Below are 21,624 nucleotides of genomic sequence, written 5' to 3'. Positions count from 1 at the left end.
GAGCCCAAACTGACTTTAGTCCAAATTTCTTAGAGCACTCAAAGCACCCAGAAGACTTTTCTTTTTTTTTCCATAGGGAAAAAAAAATGTATGAAGATATGATTTCTTTAGAAAGATGAATCTTTAGTAGAAGATTTGCAGATGTTATATGTTTCCAGCCCCTTTAAAGGAATAAAGAGGGCAGCCCGGGTGCTCAGCGGTTTAGCGCTGCCTTTAGCCCAGGGCCTGATTCTGTAGACTTGGGATCGAATCCCATGTCAGGCTCCCTGAGTGGAGTCTGCTTCTCCCTCTGCCTGTGTCTCTGCCTCTGTGTGTGTGTGTGTGTGTGTGTGTGTGTGTCTCATGAATAAATAAATAAAATCTTAAAAAAATAAAGGAATAAAGACCTTAGGATATCCATATTAAGAGTGAGTGATATTTGCCATGGTCTTTTGATTTTTATAGATTTTTTTTAAAAAAAAGATTTTATTTATTTATTCATGAGAGACACAGAAAGAGAAAGGCAGAGACACAGGCAGAGGGAGAAGCAGGCTCCATACAGGGAGCTCAATGTGGGACCCGATTCTAGGACCCCAGGATCACACCCTGAGCCAAAGGCAGATGCTCAACCACTGAGCCACCCAGGAGCCCCTGATATTTTATAGTTTTAAACTAGCTTCACCAAAACTTACTAATTACAAACGGAAAGAGAATAATTTCATGATGCAGACCACCTTAATCAAGTGATCAAAGTGAACATCAACAATAAAGAGCAGATCAAAATTGCATGTCACCTGATAGGCTGCAATGAGAGAACACTCTTCTGCTTCTCTGATATTCCAGCCAACCCAGTTCCAACCAACTCAATGATACACAGCCGGAATCTAATCAGGAAACATCAAACATACCCAGACTGAGGGACATTCCACAAAATAACCCTCCCATAGTCTTCAAAAGTGACCCCGAGGTCATGAAAATCAAGGAAAGACTGAAGAACTATTCTAGACTGAAAGAGACTAATCCAGTACTGATTCTGGCAAGATCCTTTGTTATCCAGGACATTATTGGGATGATGGTAAAAGCTGAACAGGATCTGAAGGTAGTCTAGTAATAATACATTAGTGTTTTTCCTGACTTTGATGGTTGCATTATGGTTATGTAGGATAATATATTCAGAGATAATGGAATATCAGGTTGGTAATTTAAATTCAAACAATTTCAAAATAATTCAGGTTATTTAATAATTTAAATGATTTCAAATAATTCAAGAAGTTCTTTACACTGTACTTGCAAATATTCTATAAGTTTGAAATTGTTTCAAAATAAAAACACTATGCAAAAATGTACACTATTAGTAATGTACTATGTATAACATGTATTTCTCCTTAAATTTCATTTATGATGGAAACCAGAATACTTCAGAGGTAAGAGAAAAATGTGAAGAAATAGCAATAAATTCACCTATTATTTCTGGTGTAGATGTTTGGATATAATAAATAACAAAAGATGTGGAAAACTTATACACCAAAAAGCATAAAACATGCTTTAAAAATCAAATAAAATTGAATAAGTGATGAGAAACATGGTGTTCTTGGACTGGAAGACTCAATGTTGTGAAGATTCCATTTTTTTCCAAATTGATCCATAGATTCAATGCAATCCCATTAAAATCTCTGCAGGAGTTTTTGTAGAAATTGGCAAGCTGGTTTTAAACTACATATGGAGATTTAAAGGATCACGAATAGCCAAACAATTCTGAAAAAGAAGAACAAATATGGAAGCCCATCCTGCCTGACTCCAAGACTTAATATAAAATTACAGTAACCAAAAGAATGTGGTGTCAGCGAACGAATAGTAGATAGGTCAATGAAACAGAATAGGGTCCAAAATAAACCCATGCTTATTTACTCAACTGGTTTTCAACAAAGGTGCCCAAACAATTTAATGAAGAAAAAAATCTTTTCAAGAAATTTTGCAGAAACATCTGTACCTCTAACATGGAAATAATACTAACCTCAGTCCCTCCTTCACAATATAGACAAAAATTAATTTCAGATGGCTCACAGACTTAAAAGTGAAAGCTTAAGTTATAAACAAAGACTCTGGAAGAAAATAGGAGAGCATCTTTGTGATATATATAAACTCTACAATCTAATAATAAAAAGGCCAACAACCCAATAAAGAAAATGGACAGATCAACGGGCACTTCTCAAAGAAGTTATATATGCTGCACTATTCCATTTATAGACAGTTTAAGAATAGACACATTTATTGTGTGACAATAGGTGGGTCAGTGTTCACCTGGGGTGAGGAGCAGGTGTGACTAGGAGAAGACAGAGGAACTTTCAGGGATGATGGGAAAGTTCCGTGTTGTGATAGAGCTGTGATGACCTGGGTATATGCATTTGCCAGAACTTGGCGAACTGTAATGCTTTAGTTTTGTGTTTTTCACTATACATAAATTATATCTCCAGAATATGTAAAAAGACCAAAAGAAAAAAAATGAATGAATGCCTCTCTGTATATGAATCAAGATAAATGTCAAAACTCGATTTGAGTGAGAACAAAAATTGCAAAAAGATCTCTATAGTATGATATCATTTATGTACATTTTATGGATACAAAACAACTTTATATATTGTTTTTTTGGACAAGCAACAAGATAAAATTATTTTTAAAAAATGACTGAGATTTTCTTAGGTTAGTGGTTATTCCTGGGGATGGAGGCAGAAGAGACAGGAAGAGAAAGGCAGACTGGGGAGAGAAGACAGCTTGAGCTGTATTTGTACCTATTTCAGAGAGGGAGGAAAGGAGGGAGAGAGGTAGGAGGGGGAAGAGAGGGAGAGAGGGAGCAAGGGAGAGAGGGAGGGAGGGGGGAGGGAAGGAGGGAACAGGGGTAGCAAGAGGTAGGTAGGTATCTGGAGCAAATGCATTACATCATTTCCCCATCCTTGCCCTTTGTTCTTTGATGTTAGGTTAACATCAGCACCCAGGAGCTTTGGGAGGAAATGCTCAGTTCCAAAGGACTAACTGGTAATTTAAGATAATTTTTTAGATCCATCCTTTTCAAAATTGCTAAATGGCATCTTGAACCATGAAGAGAAAAGCTGCAATGAGCACCATTTTCCTATTATCTTGAATTTCATTAAATGAAGAACCAGGTAATTTCTTTGTGTGTGTGTATATATATCTGACGTGCACATCTGTAGTAAGTTCAGTTCAGGAAAGCAGTCAGTACCGGTAGGTAACAGGGTTCCCTTGTTACGGAGCCGACTGTCGGACCCAAGGGTTGTTTTAGTGGGAAGGAGTGAAAACCTCTGACTACCTGAGGCATAAAGGGGAATATGTTGGAAGGGATATGGGGATCTTGTGGAACTCCGAGGCTGGAAGGAGAGCCAGGCGTCCCAAGGGGCTGGAACCGGAGACTGCGTGGTCATTCGGATACAGCAGAGCCCCTGTCCCTTGTGGGCCTCCTCGTCCCTCTTCTCTTGTATGTCATCTGTTACCTATTGCAACAATTTACCCCAAATCGTAGTAGTTTAAAAAAAACCAAACATTTATCATCCCACTGTTTCTGTGGGTCTGGAATCCAGGTGTTGCTTAGCCTCTGGTTTGGGGTGTCTCTGGTTTGGGGTCTCTCACCAGGCTGCAGTTAAGGAGTAAGACAGGGAACGTCAAAGCTCAACTGAAGTCCAGTTTGCTTCTAAGCTTGGTCATGTGGCTCTGACAGATCTTAGAAGGTCATTTCCAGCTTCATTCATGTGGCCGTTGGCAGGACCCAGGGCCCTGCTGGCTACTGGCCAGAGACATCAAGTCCTTGCTCTCAGCATCTCCGTAAGGCTGCTTACAACAGTAACTTTCTTCCCCCAGAGGAAGCGGCAGAGGGGGAGGGACAGACATGCAAGTCAAAGTCTTGATGTAACTGAGTCTCAAAAGTGACATCCGATAGCTTTTGGCCTACTCCATTTGTTAGAAGCCAGTCACTAGGTCCAGGCTGCATTCAAGGGCCAGGGGTCACACAAAGGCACACAGCCCGGGAGGCAGGAGTCCCTGGCATCTTAGAGGCTTCCTACCACACCTGCCCCCACTGTTCTCTTTCTCCTTCACTCACTGTGCATTGTCTCTGGGCTCCCCTTCTCCCTCTGCATCCCCTCAGTTCTCCCTATAAACACACCTGCCGAGCCAGCTTGTATCTGCTCCTCTCTCCCCAGCACCACCCGCACCCAGTGACTGCAGCTTTCAAGGCCCCTACCCCTTTCCTCTCTCATGACTCAGTTTGTCTTTCTAGCCCTGTCACCCACTGTTCCCTGAGATATGTCCTGAGCTCCAGTCTGTTTCCTGAACATGCCACAGGTTTCCACATTTGCTCACTTTTATCGATGTTGTCCCTGTTCCCTGAAATATCATGACTCCATCATAAGCTGGAGATATCTCCTTCATTCCCAGGTCCAGCTCCAGAGCAGCAGTCTCCTTGCTTGACATCTTCCCAGAATCTCTGCATGGTCACTTCCCCTGGGAGTCACCTGGCCATTTGGCGGGGGGGGGGGGGGGGGGGGTCTTTATTCCCTCACACCTTTCCCCTAACCCACACCAGCTTGGTGTGGCCCTGGTCTGGAGGAGCGCTCATGGTTTTCCCTCTAAACACAGGGGTATTGTCTTTTTCGTCTCTATCTCTAGCAGACTTGCCCAGGCCTGGGGCAGAGTGGGTGCTAAATAAATGCTGGTTTATAAATGGTTGTATTGATCCAGCAGTGTGGGTGTGAGTCTTGCCACATTCTACTACTTGAAGGATTACACAGCTTTTTTGATGGTGCCAGGTCTCAACTATTTTGTCTGCATGTCTTGTCCATGCAACTAGAACATGTCTCTAGGGCGAAACAACTATTACTTCTATTTCTTTAACAGTAGTAAGAAAACTACCACCTCATCAATTTTTTTGAGAATTTGCCATGTCCCAGGCACCCTATGAGATCACAGCTGACATCTGCTGGCTATGGACACTGTCAGCCCTGCTCTAAGCAGTGCCAGGGAATTGTGTTGGCTGGAGGCAGCAGGGGCTCATCCTCCCTTTATTGAACCGTCTCCGGGAAGACAGGCTCTTCATTCTTTCTAGAACCAGTGGAAATTTGCTTCCAAAGTCAACCACCATCTTGGAAGTCTTGCCTTCTGCTGGCTCATTTTCATCTGCCTTCAAACGTGCAAGTGTATCCAGATTCACACATGCACTTGTGTGTATTTACTCTATTACACTTATACATGCAAAGGCATGTGGACACACCCCTTTTCATTTTCTCTGCCATTTCTTTCCTTCCAGATGTCTTCTCTGTCTTGCTTCACATCTTTCAAATGCTTGATACACTTCCTCTCCAGCCCTGTTCTCTCCCCCATAACCTTGTGAAGTATGCCTTTGCCGCCGCCCCCCCCCCCCCCCCCCCACTGCTCAGAGAGCCAGGGGCAACAAGGGGAGATGGGAAGCTGAACTATGGGTGCAAATCCTGCGGAGAGACTGGTAGCTAATTAGGCCCTGTTTTTTTCCCCAGTGGGACGTGAACCCGCTTTCCTTGGTGGGCCCAAACATAGGACCTCTAAGTCTTCAAAGACTTTTTCCTGGCTTGACCCAAATGCCATCCTCCCCCATTACTATGATGTACTGAAATCCCCAGCCTCCTCTAGTGTTGTTGTCCTCAGAGAAACTCAGAGCTTTATCCTCCATGTGGCTGCACAGGAGGCTCAAATCTGTCTCCTGTCCCTGCTGGTGTCTGGTTGCCTCTGAGACCACTGGCCTTAGATTCTCTTGTTCGAACTGGAAACCCAGCATGTCTAGAATCTAGTTGACTCTTCTTCCCTCAGATGATCTCTCCTTGTCACCACCAGTTCTTTTCCTCTGCCAGGCTCCAAGGTGGAGTCCTTTCCGCACCCACGTGACTTTCACTGCCTGTCTTTCCCTTCCTTTTCAAAATCTTGTGGTTTCCTCCCTTCCTTCCTTCCCACCCCCACTGCCCCCCTGTGCCTTGCTTCCTCATCCCTCCCATACCCAACTTGGTTCCTACTTTCTCTCCAAAAACTATGCTGCTTGGCTGAGACTAACCAGCGCTCCTGAATTCATGCATCTTGCTTCTTTCCTGGAATAGTTGAAAGAGCATGCACTCAGACAAACCTGGATTCAAAACTTGAGAATTTAATTTTTTTCTTTTTCTTTTTTTTTTTGTATCTTGGGTTAGTTACTTCACCTCTTTGAACTTCACACAATCTCATGCTAGCTGTGTTGGGCTGGGCACATCCTGTATGTATCTGGTACATGAGTGTTGGCTTAGCTTGCTTAGCTTCCTCCCAGGCCCTGTGGCCTCGTGCAATCAGACGAGAGGGTTCCCTTAGACTCAGTCCTGGCACACTCCATAGATGAGGACCCACAAAGAAAAAAGCAGCCAAGTTTCCACCAAGGTCTGTATCAGGTACACTTGTCAGAACAATGTTGATTTTATAGAGTAAATAAAAGTCTCCTTTACCCAAGGCAAGTGGCTTTTAATCCATCAGGGGAAAATGTCAAAACTGTGTTTATTATCAAAGCAGCTGAGAGTTGATTTTAGGCTGACAGGCCACCTACGGTGACCTCTTTCTTTTAGAACAGATAGTTCTAGTACAATTCAGATATGTATTGAGGGCCATCTGTACCAGCCTGGCCATGAATGTAGCCTAAAAATTTACTTCAGGTAAAGCATCTGTGTTAAGAAAATTCTTTTGCTGGGATGCCTGGGTGGCTCAACAGTTGAGCGTCTGCCTTGGGCTCAGGGTGTAATCCCAGGGTCCTGGGATTGAGTCCTGCATCGAGCTCCCTGCAGGGAGCCTGCTTCTCCCTCTGCCTATGTCTCTGCCTATCTCTGTGTGTCTCTCATGAATAAATAAATACAATCTTAAAAAAAAAAGAAAACTTTTCTATCACACTTACTTCATTATGTTCAGAATTCTGACCACTGAGTTTGTAAGAATGAGGGCAGCTGTGTCTCCCTGCTGGCTCCTACTCCAACAGGATGATAAATCCCTTGACCCATAAATAACGCTGCAAGCAGCTGTCCACCGGAGAGGTGTTCGAGTTGGCAGGTGTGAATTTTGCCTGATGTGGTGAGTGTCCGTGCCTGCTGAGCGTCCTGCTTCTTGCTTTCACATAGTGGTCGACGTCTATCAAGGCTGGTGCGGCCCCTGCAAACCCATGGTGAGCCTCTTCCAGAAGATGAGGATCGAGGTTGGCCTGGACCTTCTGCATTTTGCATTGGTAAGACCCTCTTTCTCCGCAGAGTGTCACACAACGTTGCAAAAAGAATTGAACACTTAAAAAAAAGCAGGAACAGGAAGCATGGGCCGCGTTTTCCAGGTCATTGAAGAGGCATTGGTTGTGAAATTTTGGGCCATCAGACATGATGCTTTATAGTCTCTCTGGAGATAAAGATTCCTACCCCCACACCCAGCCCGACAGTCCCTCTGAGCTCAGGCATCTTTTGTCCCCGTGCACAGGGAAGGGGTGCATGTCACTCAACACGTGTGTTCCTTGTGGCTCATGAACGCCGAGGCTTTGAAGTCTTACTCTCAGAGCACAGCGCTTCAAGATTTTTATTCTCTGCTCTGTCATGGGGAACTTGTAGCAAATATTTACTTGGATGGGTGCATGGAAATGAGAACAAATCCCAGAGAAGCCTGCGAGGGACACTCAGTGGGCTGCTCGGATTAGAGGGTCACAGGCGGAACACAGGAGGAAATACACCTGCAGTGACCTCTCAAGGACTTGGCACTTTCTTCACCGGGAATCAGCTCTGACACTTCTGGAGAGAGTGTGTGGTGCAAATGTCTGCCCCCTCTAGGGTTTACCAGATACGGAAGGCGAAGTCCGAGGAACTGCCACTTCTTTGGTTGTGGCAGCAGGAGGGTGTCAGACAGTAGAGGCCCCTGGCTCCGGAGCAGTGGCTGGCTGGGGAGAAGCCCTCGTGTCCTTCTTGTCTGATCCTTCAAAAAAGCACACTGTCAACAGTTTTCACCAATATGTTGACAGGAGGGGTATTCTGCTGAAAAGACATTAGACGAAAAAGCATGAGAGTCAGCCAGGGCATCATCTGGGAAGGACAGTCACAGTGTGGATGTGAGTGCTGGGAGGGGTGTGTGTCAGTGAGTGTGCATGGGGCGGTGTGTGTAGTGCGTATATAAGAGGGATATGTGGGGATCCCTGGGTGGCACAGCGGTTTGGCGCTTGCCTTTGGCCCAGGGCGCGATCCTGGAGACCCGGGATCGAATCCCACGTCGGGCTCCCGGTGCATGGAGCCTGCTTGTGTCTCTGCCTCTCTCTCTCTCTCTCTCTCTCTCTCTCTGTGACTATCATAAATAAATAAAAAAAATTAAAAAAAAGAGGGATATGTGTGTGGGGGGGGTATGTGTGAGTATATACACATGGGGTGTGTGGAGAGAGGGTATGTGGGGGGTATGTATGCGTGTGCCATGTGTATATGTGGGGGGACGTGTGTGTGTAGAGGGTGTGTGTCTCTGTGTGTGTTGTCCCATGTGGTTCTCCCAGCGCCATGCCCCTGCGTCCCCAGCACCCCAGGGCTCTCCTAACAGCTTGTTTTCTTTAGGCAGAAGCAGATCATCTTGATGTCCTTGAAAAATACCGAGGGAAGTGTGAGCCGACCTTTCTGTTTTATGCAGTAAGTACATTTTCAGGACCAGAACGATTGCAGATCATCAGGGTTCCGACAGAGGCATCTCCCTGAGAGTCACCCAGGGGCGACTGGCTGTTGACTGCTCCAAACACGTGATTGTTTCCTCCTCGACCGCATTTGTTGTTTCGGATGAGGCTAGGCATACTTAAGTCCTGGTCGTGCGGGTCCCTGCCTAGGATGGTGGCACTGCTCGCTGGTGGGGAGGGCGGGGGTGACACGGCTCCTGATGGCCACTCTGGGCTCGGCGGCCTTCCTGACTGGCTGTACATGGGAAAGAACGGGAGTCACTCAAATGCATATGCTCCTTCTGGCTCATGGACACTCCTGACTGACGTTTCACAATCTGAGCACAAGGTTTTGGGATTTCTATCCCCTGCTCCGTAGAGGGAAGCTCTCAGCACACATACTCTAATGGGGTAGACGAGCTCTGTGTTCACTTTCATTTAATCATAAGATGTGAAGACAGGTTTACAGAATTCAGAAATGAAAGGGACTATTGAGGAAGCCAAGTAGCTCAGTGTTTTGAAAGATCACTTAGATGTCTTTGGGTGTGACATCCATGCTCTGGCCCCATGCCCCTCCGGGCCCACCGCCTCACACCTGGCTTCCTAGCTTAGGTCACCTGCTAGGCTCTGAAGACAACTGATGGATATGCTACCCCTGACTGCAGCCCCCTCCTCACACGGTCAGGGGCAAACAAGGCCTACCCGCCCACGTCTCCTGACAGCCAGGTCCGGGTTGTGCAGTTTGGAAACCTTCGGGCTCCTGCCCTTGGCACTGCAAGTCTTACAAATTGGAAGCTGATGGTACACATTATTTGAGTGCTGATTCTTGACGGACGACCGAAGTTAGATGCTGAAGTGTGGGTGAGGACGGAGGGAGAAGTAGGAAGGAGTCAAAGTGACAGTGGAGCAGAAGTGCAGAAATGCCATCGCTGTCACATGGGTTCACCCGCTTGAGCCTTTAGTGATTGAGGCGTGAATCACTGGGGCCGAGGCAGCAGGCTCCCTCACCACCTCTCACCCTCTGCTGGGTGGGTGGAAATGCGAGATGGCCCACTCTCCATGAACTTCTTCTTCTTCTTCTTCTTCTTCTTCTTCTTCTTCTTCTTCTTCTTCTTCTTCTTCTTCTTCTTTTTTAAAGATTTTATTTATTTATTTGAGAGTGAGGGAGTGAGTGAGTGAGAGAGCATGAGCTGAGTAAGGGGCAGAGGGAGAGGCAGGCTCCCTGCTGACCTGAGCTGAAGGCAGACGCTTAACCAACTGAGCCACCCAGGCGCCCCTCCATGAGCTTCTGTGAGTCATAGGCAGAGACTGTGGAAAAGGTTAAAGCAGGAGACTCAGTCACCCCCCCACACACCACCTCCACTGTGAAGTCTCCTCTGACCACCCCGCTGGAGCTGGGAAGCCATTCTTGCCTCGAATGCCAAGCATCCTTGTAAAGTGATGATCTTATTCTATTGTAATTGTGTCTTTGATACAGCCACAGAAGTCTCTCCCCACTTGACTTCCCATTCACGGAAGCAGACAACCATGGCTTTTCACATTGACTGTTGATACTCTTTGCTGAGGTCTTGGTGCTCGGCAGAGTAAGCGTCCCATAGATATTTGTTGCATGGATGAGCCACATATAGGCCACGCTTGGTCACTCAACCTCACGTGCCCGGCTCATCCCTTAACTAACTCCCTGTTTCCCTGAAGGAAGTTCTGGAAGGCCAGGCATGGGGTAGAAGGCAGAGAAGTGGATGAGCCCTCGCCCTTGGGCACACTCCTAAGCAGAGCTCTCGGACACTCACTGTCTCCTGAAAGATGGAGATCTGTGGAGATGAGTTCAAGTGGCTTGAGTAGGGCATGTGTTCCGTGCTCTAGGGTGGAGAGCTGGTGGCAGTGGTTAGAGGAGCCAATGCCCCGCTGCTGCAGAAAACCATCCGAGAGCAGCTAGAGGCTGAAAAGAAGGTGCTGGCTGAAGGCTGCGAACGGAAAGTGGTAAGAAGCACTTCCACAAGAGGCGAACTCAGTGTCTCCCTACCCCACTAATTTTTCCTGGAGTGCTCAGTGATAAGTGTCATTAAATGCCCACTTGGGGGTCCCTGAGGGCTCAGGGGGAGGCAGTGCCTACCAGGACATACGTTCATTTTAAAGCCTTCTTTGAAGAAGTCACCCCCTTCCTCCAGAGCACTTGAACTTCTTTTACCCAGGGATGCCTGAGAGTGGCTCGGTGGTTGAGTGGCTGCCTTCGGCTCAGGGTGTGATTCCGGGGTCCTGGGATCAAGTCCCACATCAGACTCCCTGCAGGGAGTCTGCTTCTCCCTCTGTCTGTGTCTCTGCCTCTCTCTCTGTGTCTCTCATGAATAAGTAAATAAATATATATAAAAAAAACTTCTTTTATCCATTTCCCATTCATCCCCCACTTCTTTTTTCTTAAGATTTTATTTATTTATTAGAGAAAGAGTGACAGAGCACAAGCAGGGGGAAGGGCGAGAGAGAGGGAGGGGAGAAGCAGGCTCCCTGCTGAACAGGGAACCTGATGTGGGGCTCAATCCCCAGACCCTGGGATCATGACCTGAGCTGAAGGCAGATGCTTAAGGCACTGAGCCGCCCAGGCACCCTGCCCCCACTTCAATTCTTAACAGGGGTTTCTGGAATCCTGATAATATGAGTTCAAAAATGAAAATAAAGTTATGGAGTCAAGTAGTTGATAGGAGAAGTCAGCCTCTGGGTGAGCTCTCTCCTGGTGACCTGCCCTCACCTCCCATTCCTGAAAGTTTTGTGATCCCTGAGGGTTCATTTAATTTAGAAATTAAGCTCTGTACGAGAAATAAGATCAACATAGCTTGTGATTTTGATAAATTACTTCCATGACAACACAGACTACAAGTTTTTCACAAAAACTTGGCTACCATTGAAACGGACACCACCTCAGATAAAGAGAGAGGCATTTCCTGGTGCTTTGAGCTTCCGTCCAGTGAGCCTTAACGTTGTTCAGTGTTCGTTGTTTAAGTTTTCATATTCAATTCCAAGTACAAAGCCCTGTGTTTATAGAATGGATTAGAATCAATCCTATTTTTTTCCCCAAAGATCACATATGCTTGTGCCCCCTGCAGGGGGAGATGCTGTCTGTCTTCACCACTTCCCTGTATGGGAGGTGGGGGGGGGGGGAGCCAGGTGCTAGTATCTCCTTGTATGTCAGTTCTTCCCTTGTCTTCTGGCCAACTCCCTATTTCACCTTGTCTACTTGATGCTTGTGGAAATCGACAGCACCTAAACCTTAAAGTCAGCATGGATTTCCTGGTCTTCAAACACCCTCACCCCCACCATCATCCAGCTACTAAAAAGGGTCTTGTAAAGTTTCCAAGGCTGATGATCTTGACTGCCTTCTTTTTGGCTCTGCATGTTGGGTCTTTGCTTTTTTTTTTTTTTCTTTCTTGGCTTCTGTCAGTTTTGGAAGGTCTTTGTGGTAATTTAATTAGTTAACTACTTTTTGTTCATGACTAATTTGTACTAGATTAGAGACGAGGCTCTGTCTGATGAAGATGGATGCCTCTCCCATGATGAAGACAATGGTGAAGATGAAGACATGGGTGAGTAGAGAACCACTAAGCAAGACGAAAAGGCAAAGCATATGAGTAAGCAGTGTTTTGGGCAATCTGAACTGTGGGAAGATGAACCATGAAACATTTCGATTCCCATCACTTGACTTCACACATTTTGTGTCAAGTCTCCCTTCTGCCCTTTCTTGGCATCCTAGATACCTTTCACAGCTTTCTGATCATGCTCAAATATGACAAATATGACTTTCAAGGCAAGTACCCCACATCGGGAAAAGCCCCACTTAATAAAAAGGAAGGTGGAATTTCAAGTAATGATGCTGGTGCCTCCTTAGTCTTCATTTGAGCTAAAGAGCTCATTTCCTTTTTGCGCCTTGTTTCTGAAGGGTCCAAAAGTCAGCTGTGCTGCTGAACGCCTTCCTACCCCACGGCCCCGCACCAAGTATCAAGTCACCGATTTTATACTTCTGGGCATCTCAGTTCTTCCTGAACCTTTACTAAAATGGAAGAACACCTTGACCTGACAGTAGGGAAAGCCAGAAGTTCAAAGGGCCATTGCTGGGAAGGTGGCTCATGACAGTAATGGAGACTCCAGGGGAAACCAGCATTCAGTTCAGGATGCCAGTTGGAAAGAGGAGGACGATGTTTATTATTGTGTGAAGCAAAAAAGCTATTTATTCGTGTGTGGATAACGAGGACTGTTTGAGTTGGATTCTAACAAGGCAAGAGGTACAGTTCAGGAGAGCAAAAAAAAATTTTTTTTCAAGTGTGAAAAAATATCAGTGTTTTGGCTTCTGCAGGAAACATTTGTTAGCTCCTTTTTTGGATGATCTCCTCTTCCCTCCTTCATTATCTCCTCTCAAATCAAGTCTCTTCACCTAGAAAATAAAACAAAAGCCTGTCCTTGCCCTTAGCCTTCCTCTCCTCCATGCCTGAGCTTCCTGAGCGTCCATAGTCCTTGGGCCAACCCCTCATCTTTGGCTCCCGCCTGACCTGCTTCAGTCTGGCCTCTGTGTCTGCCCCTCCCTGGTGCTCATGGGGGCACCACTGACCATCATGGTGCCAAGCCAACAAACGGTGTCTGGTCATATCCTATAGCCTCTGAGGAGTTGGATGATGTCGATGGTGTCTTCTTTCTCCAAAGCCTCATCTCTTTTCGTTTCTGAGATATCATGACCTTTCTCATTTTCCTTCTACCCCTCTGGCCTCTCTGCAGCCTCCCCTTCATTGGCCTTTACTTGTTTGCTCCCTTTTCAAGCTGGAATTCTCTGGGCCCCGATCTGGCCTCTTCTCTCCTACGCTGTACCTCTAGGGGATCTCATTAATGGGTCAATGTATAAGGAGTCCCTTATACATTGTAAGAGTCCCTTAAAGACTATGTGTTCATGGGACGTTAGAAATAATACAGAAAAATGAATAGATTTATTGCTTAAAATGATTCACATTTTTGCAGTACATGTTTTTGAGATTTCCAGAGTAGGAAGCTGTCCTCAAATGCAGATTTTATCATGTTTCTTTACCACACAACTGATACAAAGGTTGAGAACAGAAAAGAGGCTATGCGGGATACAGAGTCTGTGGAGAATATAGGTAGCTCACCAAGGCCAAGTTCATACAAGCAGGAGTACAGTAGGGAGGGGCTTATGGACTGAACACCAGGCCCCCACAGCTTCTGCAGGCCTGAACAGGGACTATAATCATGTGCCACTTCTCTCATGGCCACAGCTGACTGGACTTATGAACACTGATCAGGACACTGGTCAGGGAGCTATGACTGCTATGTTGGTTCCAAACAATGAGCTGGCCAGTCTGGTCTTCTTTCAGGAGAATTTGTGGAGATAGAGAAGATGGTAGCTCCAGTTTGTTAGAATGTGCTGGTGCTGAAAAGTCAGATAGACTCAGGGCCTGGGGCCATCATAATTCCCCATAGGCCAGAAAAGTCCAAAAGAAGCCTTAGCGAAGGAGCCAGCAGAGTGAGAGAAGACAGTGGACAGCAGTGAGAGGCTCAGAATCATGAGAGGTGACCGGAAGGCACAGGAGAGGCCAGGCCCGTGTTGCCTCTGCTCCAGCTCTCCCCCACTCCAAGCCAACTCTTTTATTTGTTGCTGGGGTTCTGCTCCTCAGTAGTCTCTGATCTCCTCCCTGCCCACGCCCACCCCCACCCCTTTTCTCCCAGGTTCAAGTCCCTGGCATGTCTCTGTCCCTTGTAGCCAGGTTGAGGTTGAGGTCTGCAGCCTGACCTGTGCCTCCACTAGAGTCCAAGTGCGCAGCGGGGGGAGCCCCAGGAGCTGTGTGCAGAGGCTACATGGCCCCTGTGGTTGTCCCCCTGAGAGCCTCAGAGATGGGTGCCGTGAGTCCAGCGTCTGACAGCACCACCCTCTGCTTATTGCAGCTTCATCAGGGAAGATCTGCACCTTGGCCATCATTAAGCCAGATGCAGTGGCCCATGGAAAGACGGATGAGATTATTATGAAGGTAAGAGGGATGACGCTTCCCTGACAGACTGCCCCCGTCTCCTCCGGTGGAAAAGCAGGGGCGGGGCATCAAACAACAGTGTGCTAGTGGGAAAAGGAGGCTTCTGAGGAGCTTCAACCAAAATTCCACTGAAGTAAATTAAACATTTTCAATCCATTTGGGACAGATATAATGAGGATGAGGGTCTTGGCTGCTTTTAATGTTACCCTTCCCATTATCTTTTACTGTTCAGCACATTTAAATGTGAATTTGGGCTTGATTTACCCTTTCACAATATATGTATATTTTACAGATCCACGAAGCCGGTTTTGACATTTTAACAAATGAAGAGAGAACCATGACAGAGGCAGAAATGCGACTTTTCTATCAGCACAGAGCTGGAGAGGTCAGCTCATCTGCTTCCACACATCCAACACACTCTCATTTCTTTCTCTTTCTCCAACATTATGTTTATAGGTTGATGTTAATTTGGGAGAAAATAGATTACTAGGAAAAACGAGAATATGAACAGCAATAAGGCCATGAATTTGCTCTCAGAATGGTGATTATAGTCTGTATCAGGTAAAAGTTCTTTGGCTGCAAGGAAGAGATTTTGATTCTAAGTTAAGCAATGACATAAAGGATTTATTGGAAGGCTACCCCATAATTCCTAGAACTGAAGAAGAGAGTTGAAGCAGTTGAGCAAGAAGGTATTGGGGAGAAGAACCAGGGCAGTTGTAGGAATCTTAGGAGCAGAGTCCCATGGACAGTTGTTGTAGGTACTGCTGTTGGACAACTCAGATTCAACTACTTTCCACTTGCTTCTGATTCTCCTCCTTGGGATGGAGGCCTAGTTGACCTAGCTTGGTCGTAGCCCCACCTCTCAGGTGAGGTGTGTGTGTTTGGTGGAGGTGGAGGGGGTGGAGAGGCATCTGGTTGTCAGCCAGACTAGGCCAAATGAAATGGGAAGGGTTTCTCCCCAAAGGAAAACCAGAGTATTGCTACTTGAAGCAGCAGGAAAGGTTGTGAGGCATTGCAAAAAATAAGTCTTAGCTAATCCCACCCCATGGTTATCCAGCATCCATATGATTTGCATACATGTCCCTATTTAACTTGTTATAATCTCTCATTCAACCCAAAGTTTCATTTTCCTGCCTTAGCCTTTATCTGGGTTCTCTGGGTGTGGCTGGTCATCACCACCACCCATCCCTGGGCCCTTCATGGGCATGCTGGCTGGTGGCAAGGCTGCTCACTGACCCTCTCCCTTCCTGTGGGTGGGATAGGCCCACTATAGGCCCCAGGACCCCTACCCTGGGTCAGTTACCTCTCCCTGTACTAGGAGGCATTTGAGAAGCTGGTACATCACATGTGCAGCGGACCGAGCCACCTCCTGATCCTCACCAGGTCTGAGGGCACTGAGGACGTGATCACTGCCTGGAGAATGCTCATGGGGCCCTGTGACCCTGATGTGGCAAGGAGGGAGCAGCCTGACAGGTGATGTCACCAGCTGTGGTCTTTTCATTTGTCACAAAACTTGCATCCAAGGAAGCCGAGAGCCCTGCTCTATATTCAGCCCTGAACCCCCCCTTTATGTATATTGGGACAGACCCTGGCCTCTTTGTTATCTATTTGAGGAGACCCTGATATCTTCACCCTCTGATCCAGTCCTACAGCTAGAGGGTTCTGCAGTGTGGTCCCAGAAACTCATGCAATATTCATCCAGGAAATACAGATTGCCGGGCCCCACTAAAGCCTGCCAAGTCAGAGACTCTGGGCAGGGCCTAGAGATCTGCATTGTAGACTCAACCCTTTCCACCCACTTCCCACTCAGGGTGTCCTGACACCACCTAGAGCCTGAGCACCCAGTTCTACACTCTGCACTAGGCTGCCTTGGTCCTGTATTTAGCCTGGCATCGCCAATGCCAAATCCATTGTGTCTTGCCTTTGAAGCTGAGAGCACCCCAGCCAATAGAAAAGAAATGAGCTGGGGACTAAGTAACTGCAGTTGTACCTTGCAGTTTAGGGGGCCAGAACATTCATATGCGAGGACTACTAAGACAGCCCAGGGTTCAGATCCTAGGCTACCACATACTGAGGCAAGTCCTTTCTCTGAGCCTCAATTCTCTCATCTGTAAAATGGGGTTATGACATCTATCATGGGAGGCCACAGAATGTTAAGAGCACTTCCTTGGCCCATGCATGAATCCCTCTGTGCTTCAATTTCTTCATCTGAAGAATAGGTACTACAATGCCTCAGGCATTGACGTGATGATTAAATGAGCATATGTATGTATGTGTGTGTACATATGTGTGAGTATACATGTATGTGAAGCACTTGGAACAGTGCTCGACACAAAGGAAGCCCTATCAGTATTAATATTATCTTATGGGGTTATTGAAGAATTAAGTATGCACACCTATATCGAGCTCTGGGCAGGGTGCTAGTCCCTGGGAGTGACATCAACAAAATGGCAATACCAAGCTTACACCATGACTCAAGCATGTTTAAATGGAGAATCATGTATGTGAAGTACCCGGCAACCTGCCCAGAATACCATCATGATGGAATAGATGTCAGCTACTATCCTTGTTGTTGTTCTTGGCATTTCCGATGGAGAGAGAAAGCCGTTTCACAGAAACGCCCGTGCTAGCTGGTTGCTGGTGACCATGTTGCCAGAGGTTGCCAGAGAGCAAAACGTTTCTTTTCAAATGAAACAATTGTTTGTTGTGCATTTTGCCAATGTTCCCAGTCTCCGCGCTCAGTTCGGCACAGAAATGCCCTTTAACGCAGTCCACGGAAGCCAGGACAGAGATGACGCCAGCAGAGAACTGGCATTGCTCTTTCCCACTTTTAAGTTTTCAGACGAAGTTCCAGAAGCTTCTCTGGGTAAGTCATCAAGGCAGTTTTGGCCTTTATTAAATCTGCAGTTTTTTTTGGGGGGGGGCTGATAATAACTATGTGGTAACTAAGTCTTCAATCTAGTAAGGAAGGTCCTATTTGAAAAAGAGGGGCCATTATATAACTTTGGTAGCAATCCCATCTATTCTGTGCTTTCCCAGAGTAATTATCTTGCTTTTTAATACTTTTTTTTTAATTTCCTGCATTCTTACTTTGGCGTCATATTTCCATTGCAAAGTTACTTTGCATTTTCTTGTGGAAACCACTGGGAAAATGTAACTAGCTTTCTAGAATCTTGCTTCAAAGTCAGCTAGACGCTAGACGCTAGATGTCACTACCTCACTTCCTCTGTGCTTCCACACACCCCACACCAGGCCCTTAGTAGGGTTGCTGGCCCTGGAGTTTTATACAAAAGGCCCCGGAGCCTGCTGTGACTCTTCTATCCCTCAGCCCCCACATTTTGGGAAAAGTTTGCCAGGTCATCTCTATCTCCAAATCTGGGTGAGAAAGAAATCCAAGGGGTTCAGAGTGCACGTGACTTACCCTACTCCACACGTAGAACTAGGACTGGCCCATGATGTTCCTGCAACTGAATTGGCTATCTGCAGTTTGAGCCTGAGGTGAGGAGGAAGGGGCCAGGGGGTGAGGATCCTGGAAAAAGCAAAGCATGTGAGGGTGGAGTTCCTGGGAGAAAGCTCCACACAGATCTGAAATGGTAATAACATACTTGTGCACAAATGTTTGGGTTTTAACCAACATATTTATGTAAATGTTTCATATGTTCACACTCTCAAGATCTGAATCCAGCCAAGTAAGAGTAGGTGGTCTGAGGGCAACAGAAGATGGGACGGGAGCTGGACCCTGCTGGCCCTCATTGAATCTTTGTGGCTGCCTCCTGCCAGCTGAGAGACAAGCCGGGTGGGGTGGGGTATAGAGAGATCATGGGAAGTGTAGCTTTATATGGATCACAGAGACCCAGGTTGACACATGCAAATGCAAATGTGGTTCTCTAAAGCCATTCACCTGCTGGGAGGAAATCTCACTCTGGTGACAGTGGCACCATTAGGGCCAGCTTTCCTCTAGGGACCTGCCCTCAGAGACAGCCCATCATGCATTTCATTGTGTCCAGGGTCATGGCACATCTTCATCCTTTTAGGGGAGGATTGGAAAAGTAGTATAACTGAGGGCCAAGTCTGGGAAGGGAGGATAGTGGCCTGGCTGGGAAATACTCATTGGAGCTATTGCAGAGAGTGTTGGGAGATCACTAGCCTGGCTTTTGGGCCCCAGGTGATAATGAGCAAAGGGGACAATTCCTGGGGGGCGGGGGGTCTGAGCCGAGACACATCCCAGGAATAAATGCCAGCGTCTTGAGAGCATGATTCTGCAGCAGCCTTGCTGGGGCGCTATGTTCCCCTCATTTGTTTGATGTGTCATGCCTCCTCAGTTTTGTCAGGAGCACAGTGTGCTTCCAACTTACCATCACTTTCTCTGCTAAGGGTCACTGGTCAAGGGCACTGCATACAAGACCATTCTGGGTTTGAATCCTGGCTTCGCTATTCACCAGCTAAATAGCCTCGTAAAGTTACTTACCTTTCTGGGCCCCGTATCTGTGAAATGGAGATAATGACAGACCCATTATTAGCTCCATAATAATATCTCCACAATAGTGATCTTCCTCACAAGGGCTGCCGTGAAGATGGAAGCTGACAAAGGATATTAAAGTTCTTAGCCTGGGGCCTGGCACATATTGAGTCCTCAACAAATTACTCTCCTGATTTTTTAAAAAAGGTTTTATTTTTCAGTAATCTCCACACCCAACACAGGGCTCGAACTCACAACCCCAAGATCAAGTCGCATGCTCCATCAATCAAGCCAGCCAGGTGCCCCTCATTCTCCTAATTTTTAATTCCTGGTCCTGAACACACATATAGTAGGACCTTTCTCTGCTGTCCTTTCCACCCTGGCCCCTCACTCCATCGTCTGTGATGTAGTGAGATCCCCTTTTCCTGGATGGTGGATCAGGAAGTAGTGGATGGTGAGTGGGACAGAGGACAGGCACAGGGCTATGTTTCAGAATTCCTGCAAAACATCTCTTGTCCCACAGGCCCTGGGGCAAGGAGCGGTGGGCCCCACTGAGGCATGTCACTTCCCTGAGGACATGGATTGAGAGGCTGGGCTGCAATTCTGGAACATGTGACCAGGGACAAGGCCATGAGATGAAATGTCAGTACGCTCGAATCCGCTACACGTAGGAAAGCTCCAGAATTGGAACTTAACTCTTTTCAGCATCAATACTTTTTTGGTTTGGCTAATTCTCAAGAACGATAAAAACAAAAAATAGTATATTCTTTCCTGCCTTATTAAACAGTATAAAACATATAGCTTGTTTTTGTTTTTTGCTACCTCTTGGATTTTAAAAAATAAGTGGACATCTGTTATTGTACCCTCATGTGATATGGTGTCATCTCAGAGGATACTGAGCTGCATAGGGCAGTGTTATCTATATAATAAATTGACATTATGGATTAAACAAGTTTAGAGTTCAAGTTGATAATTATGAACTTGAAAATAGTGCAAATAGATTAGATAGAACAATTCCAGCCATATGGACGTGGAGGCAGATAGAAACTGGCTTTAATCTTCCTGCTGCCTACCCAAGTCACAGGGGCAGTCCTGCAACGCTGCCCAACTGGCCATCTGAGGTTCTCCATGAATCAGGCCATCTTTATAAAATAATGTTTGGGAGTTACATTTGGAACAAGGAATCATCTGATTTTGACGTTTCTTTCCCCCGTCTCTTTGGTTTCTGATTCTGGCTACTGCCTAATTTTAAAATCTGAGCTCCCAGTGGAGCCAAGTTGCCTGCAGCTTCTGCTAAATCACCCGGGTTAGCCACCCTTCCATGGTTGTGCCCTTGAGGGTCACAGGAGGTTTTCAGTAAAAAGTTAACTATTACTACCCCTGTGAATATGGCTTTTTTTTTTTTTTAATTTTATTTGACACAGAGAAATGAACAGGGGGAGGACCAGAGGGAAAGGGAGGAGCAGGGGAAGAGGGAGAAGCAGCTCCTTGCTCAGCAGGGAGCCCAACACGGGACTTCGTCTCTGGACCCCAGGATCATAACTCCAGTGGAAGGCAGAGGCTTAACCGACTGAGTCACCCAGATGCCCTACCCCTGTGAATATTAACAAGGGTAGCCAGTCCCTCCTGCTAGTTTGTTCTTTGGTCTATTTGAATCCACCAAGCCCTGGCATCTGCTTTTTCCTCTCTGAGGAAAAGGTTGTGTTCTTTCACTCCCCAAGGCATTGTTAGCGATTTCCTTTCATTGGTTGGTTTTCTCCAGAAGACTCTGCTTAAGACTTGAAGTTCTTTAAATGCACAGTTAGCTCCCACAAGACTGCGCTTCTTTCTGTCAACACTATGCTGGCACTGGGGATGGAAGCATGAGTCAGGCTGCGTGAAGTGGGGAGAAAGGCCTGTAACACTGGGTGGGTGGCTGCATTCCCCATGACTTTTGTCACCTCTAGATGCAAACATGCATGCCTGTTGTATTCATCAGCATCTGTACTTCCATGAGAAACAATGTACTCGGAGGGACCCTGATAGGATGTCAGGAAAATTGAATCCACTATTCCAGATCCCCAAATACTTAGGTCACCATGGTGCTGTGCTATTCCCTTTGTGAGTGCCTTCAATGCAGAGCATTAGACCCCTGTGCCTGGTCTTCTACCCCCACAGGTATTGCATGGCTCTGAATGAGCTACTTGGAGGTGCACTCAGCTGACTGCTATCTGATCTCCCCAGAAGCTGAGAAGCCAAGATCTCCCATCACTGGAGAGATGAGAAATGGTATGACCAAAGCCTCTGAAAGCAGGGCAGGGGAGAGGAAGAATAGGTGGGGGAACTGAGGCTGTAGGGGTAGGTCTGGGAGAGGGGAAGGCAGAGGGCACTAGAGTGGGAGAAGTGGTGACATACCCTTTCCATCTATAACTTGGTAGAGCATTTCTTCTCTCAGAGTCTGAAAGGTTCAAAGTAGAAGGAAT

General features: G+C 46.6%; 1 protein-coding gene across 8 annotated transcripts in view; it reads left to right on the top strand.

Moving 5' to 3' along the window:
- Positions 1 to 19,960, top strand: part of NME9 (NME/NM23 family member 9) — a 34,954-nt gene extending 14,994 nt beyond the window's left edge. For 2 of the 8 annotated variants that reach the window (XM_072726971.1, XM_072726968.1), the window contains exons 3-13: positions 2,955 to 3,012; positions 7,146 to 7,249; positions 8,595 to 8,666; positions 10,550 to 10,666; positions 12,186 to 12,261; positions 14,621 to 14,703; positions 14,996 to 15,088; positions 16,022 to 16,176; positions 17,433 to 17,569; positions 19,384 to 19,461; positions 19,686 to 19,960. In XM_072726971.1, coding sequence (XP_072583072.1) covers positions 2,955 to 3,012; positions 7,146 to 7,249; positions 8,595 to 8,666; positions 10,550 to 10,666; positions 12,186 to 12,261; positions 14,621 to 14,703; positions 14,996 to 15,088; positions 16,022 to 16,176; positions 17,433 to 17,569; positions 19,384 to 19,461; positions 19,686 to 19,717 — 1,005 coding nt within the window. In that variant the 3' untranslated portion in view covers positions 19,718 to 19,960. Of the gene's footprint in view, positions 1 to 2,954; positions 3,013 to 7,145; positions 7,250 to 8,594; positions 8,667 to 10,549; positions 10,667 to 12,185; positions 12,262 to 14,620; positions 14,704 to 14,995; positions 15,089 to 16,021; positions 16,177 to 17,432; positions 17,935 to 19,383; positions 19,462 to 19,685 lie in introns of those variants that run through there. The other 6 variants (XM_072726972.1, XM_072726973.1, XM_026018553.2 and 3 more) reach the window with 5 other exon arrangements.
- The last annotated feature ends 1,664 nt before the right edge of the window (positions 19,961 to 21,624 follow it).

The sequence above is a fragment of the Vulpes vulpes genome, chromosome 11 (assembly GCF_048418805.1).
Source record: "Vulpes vulpes isolate BD-2025 chromosome 11, VulVul3, whole genome shotgun sequence".
NCBI classification, from domain to species: Eukaryota; Metazoa; Chordata; class Mammalia; order Carnivora; family Canidae; genus Vulpes; species Vulpes vulpes.
Note: the sequence above shows the minus strand (reverse complement) of the source record. Positions and strands in the feature narration are given on the sequence as shown.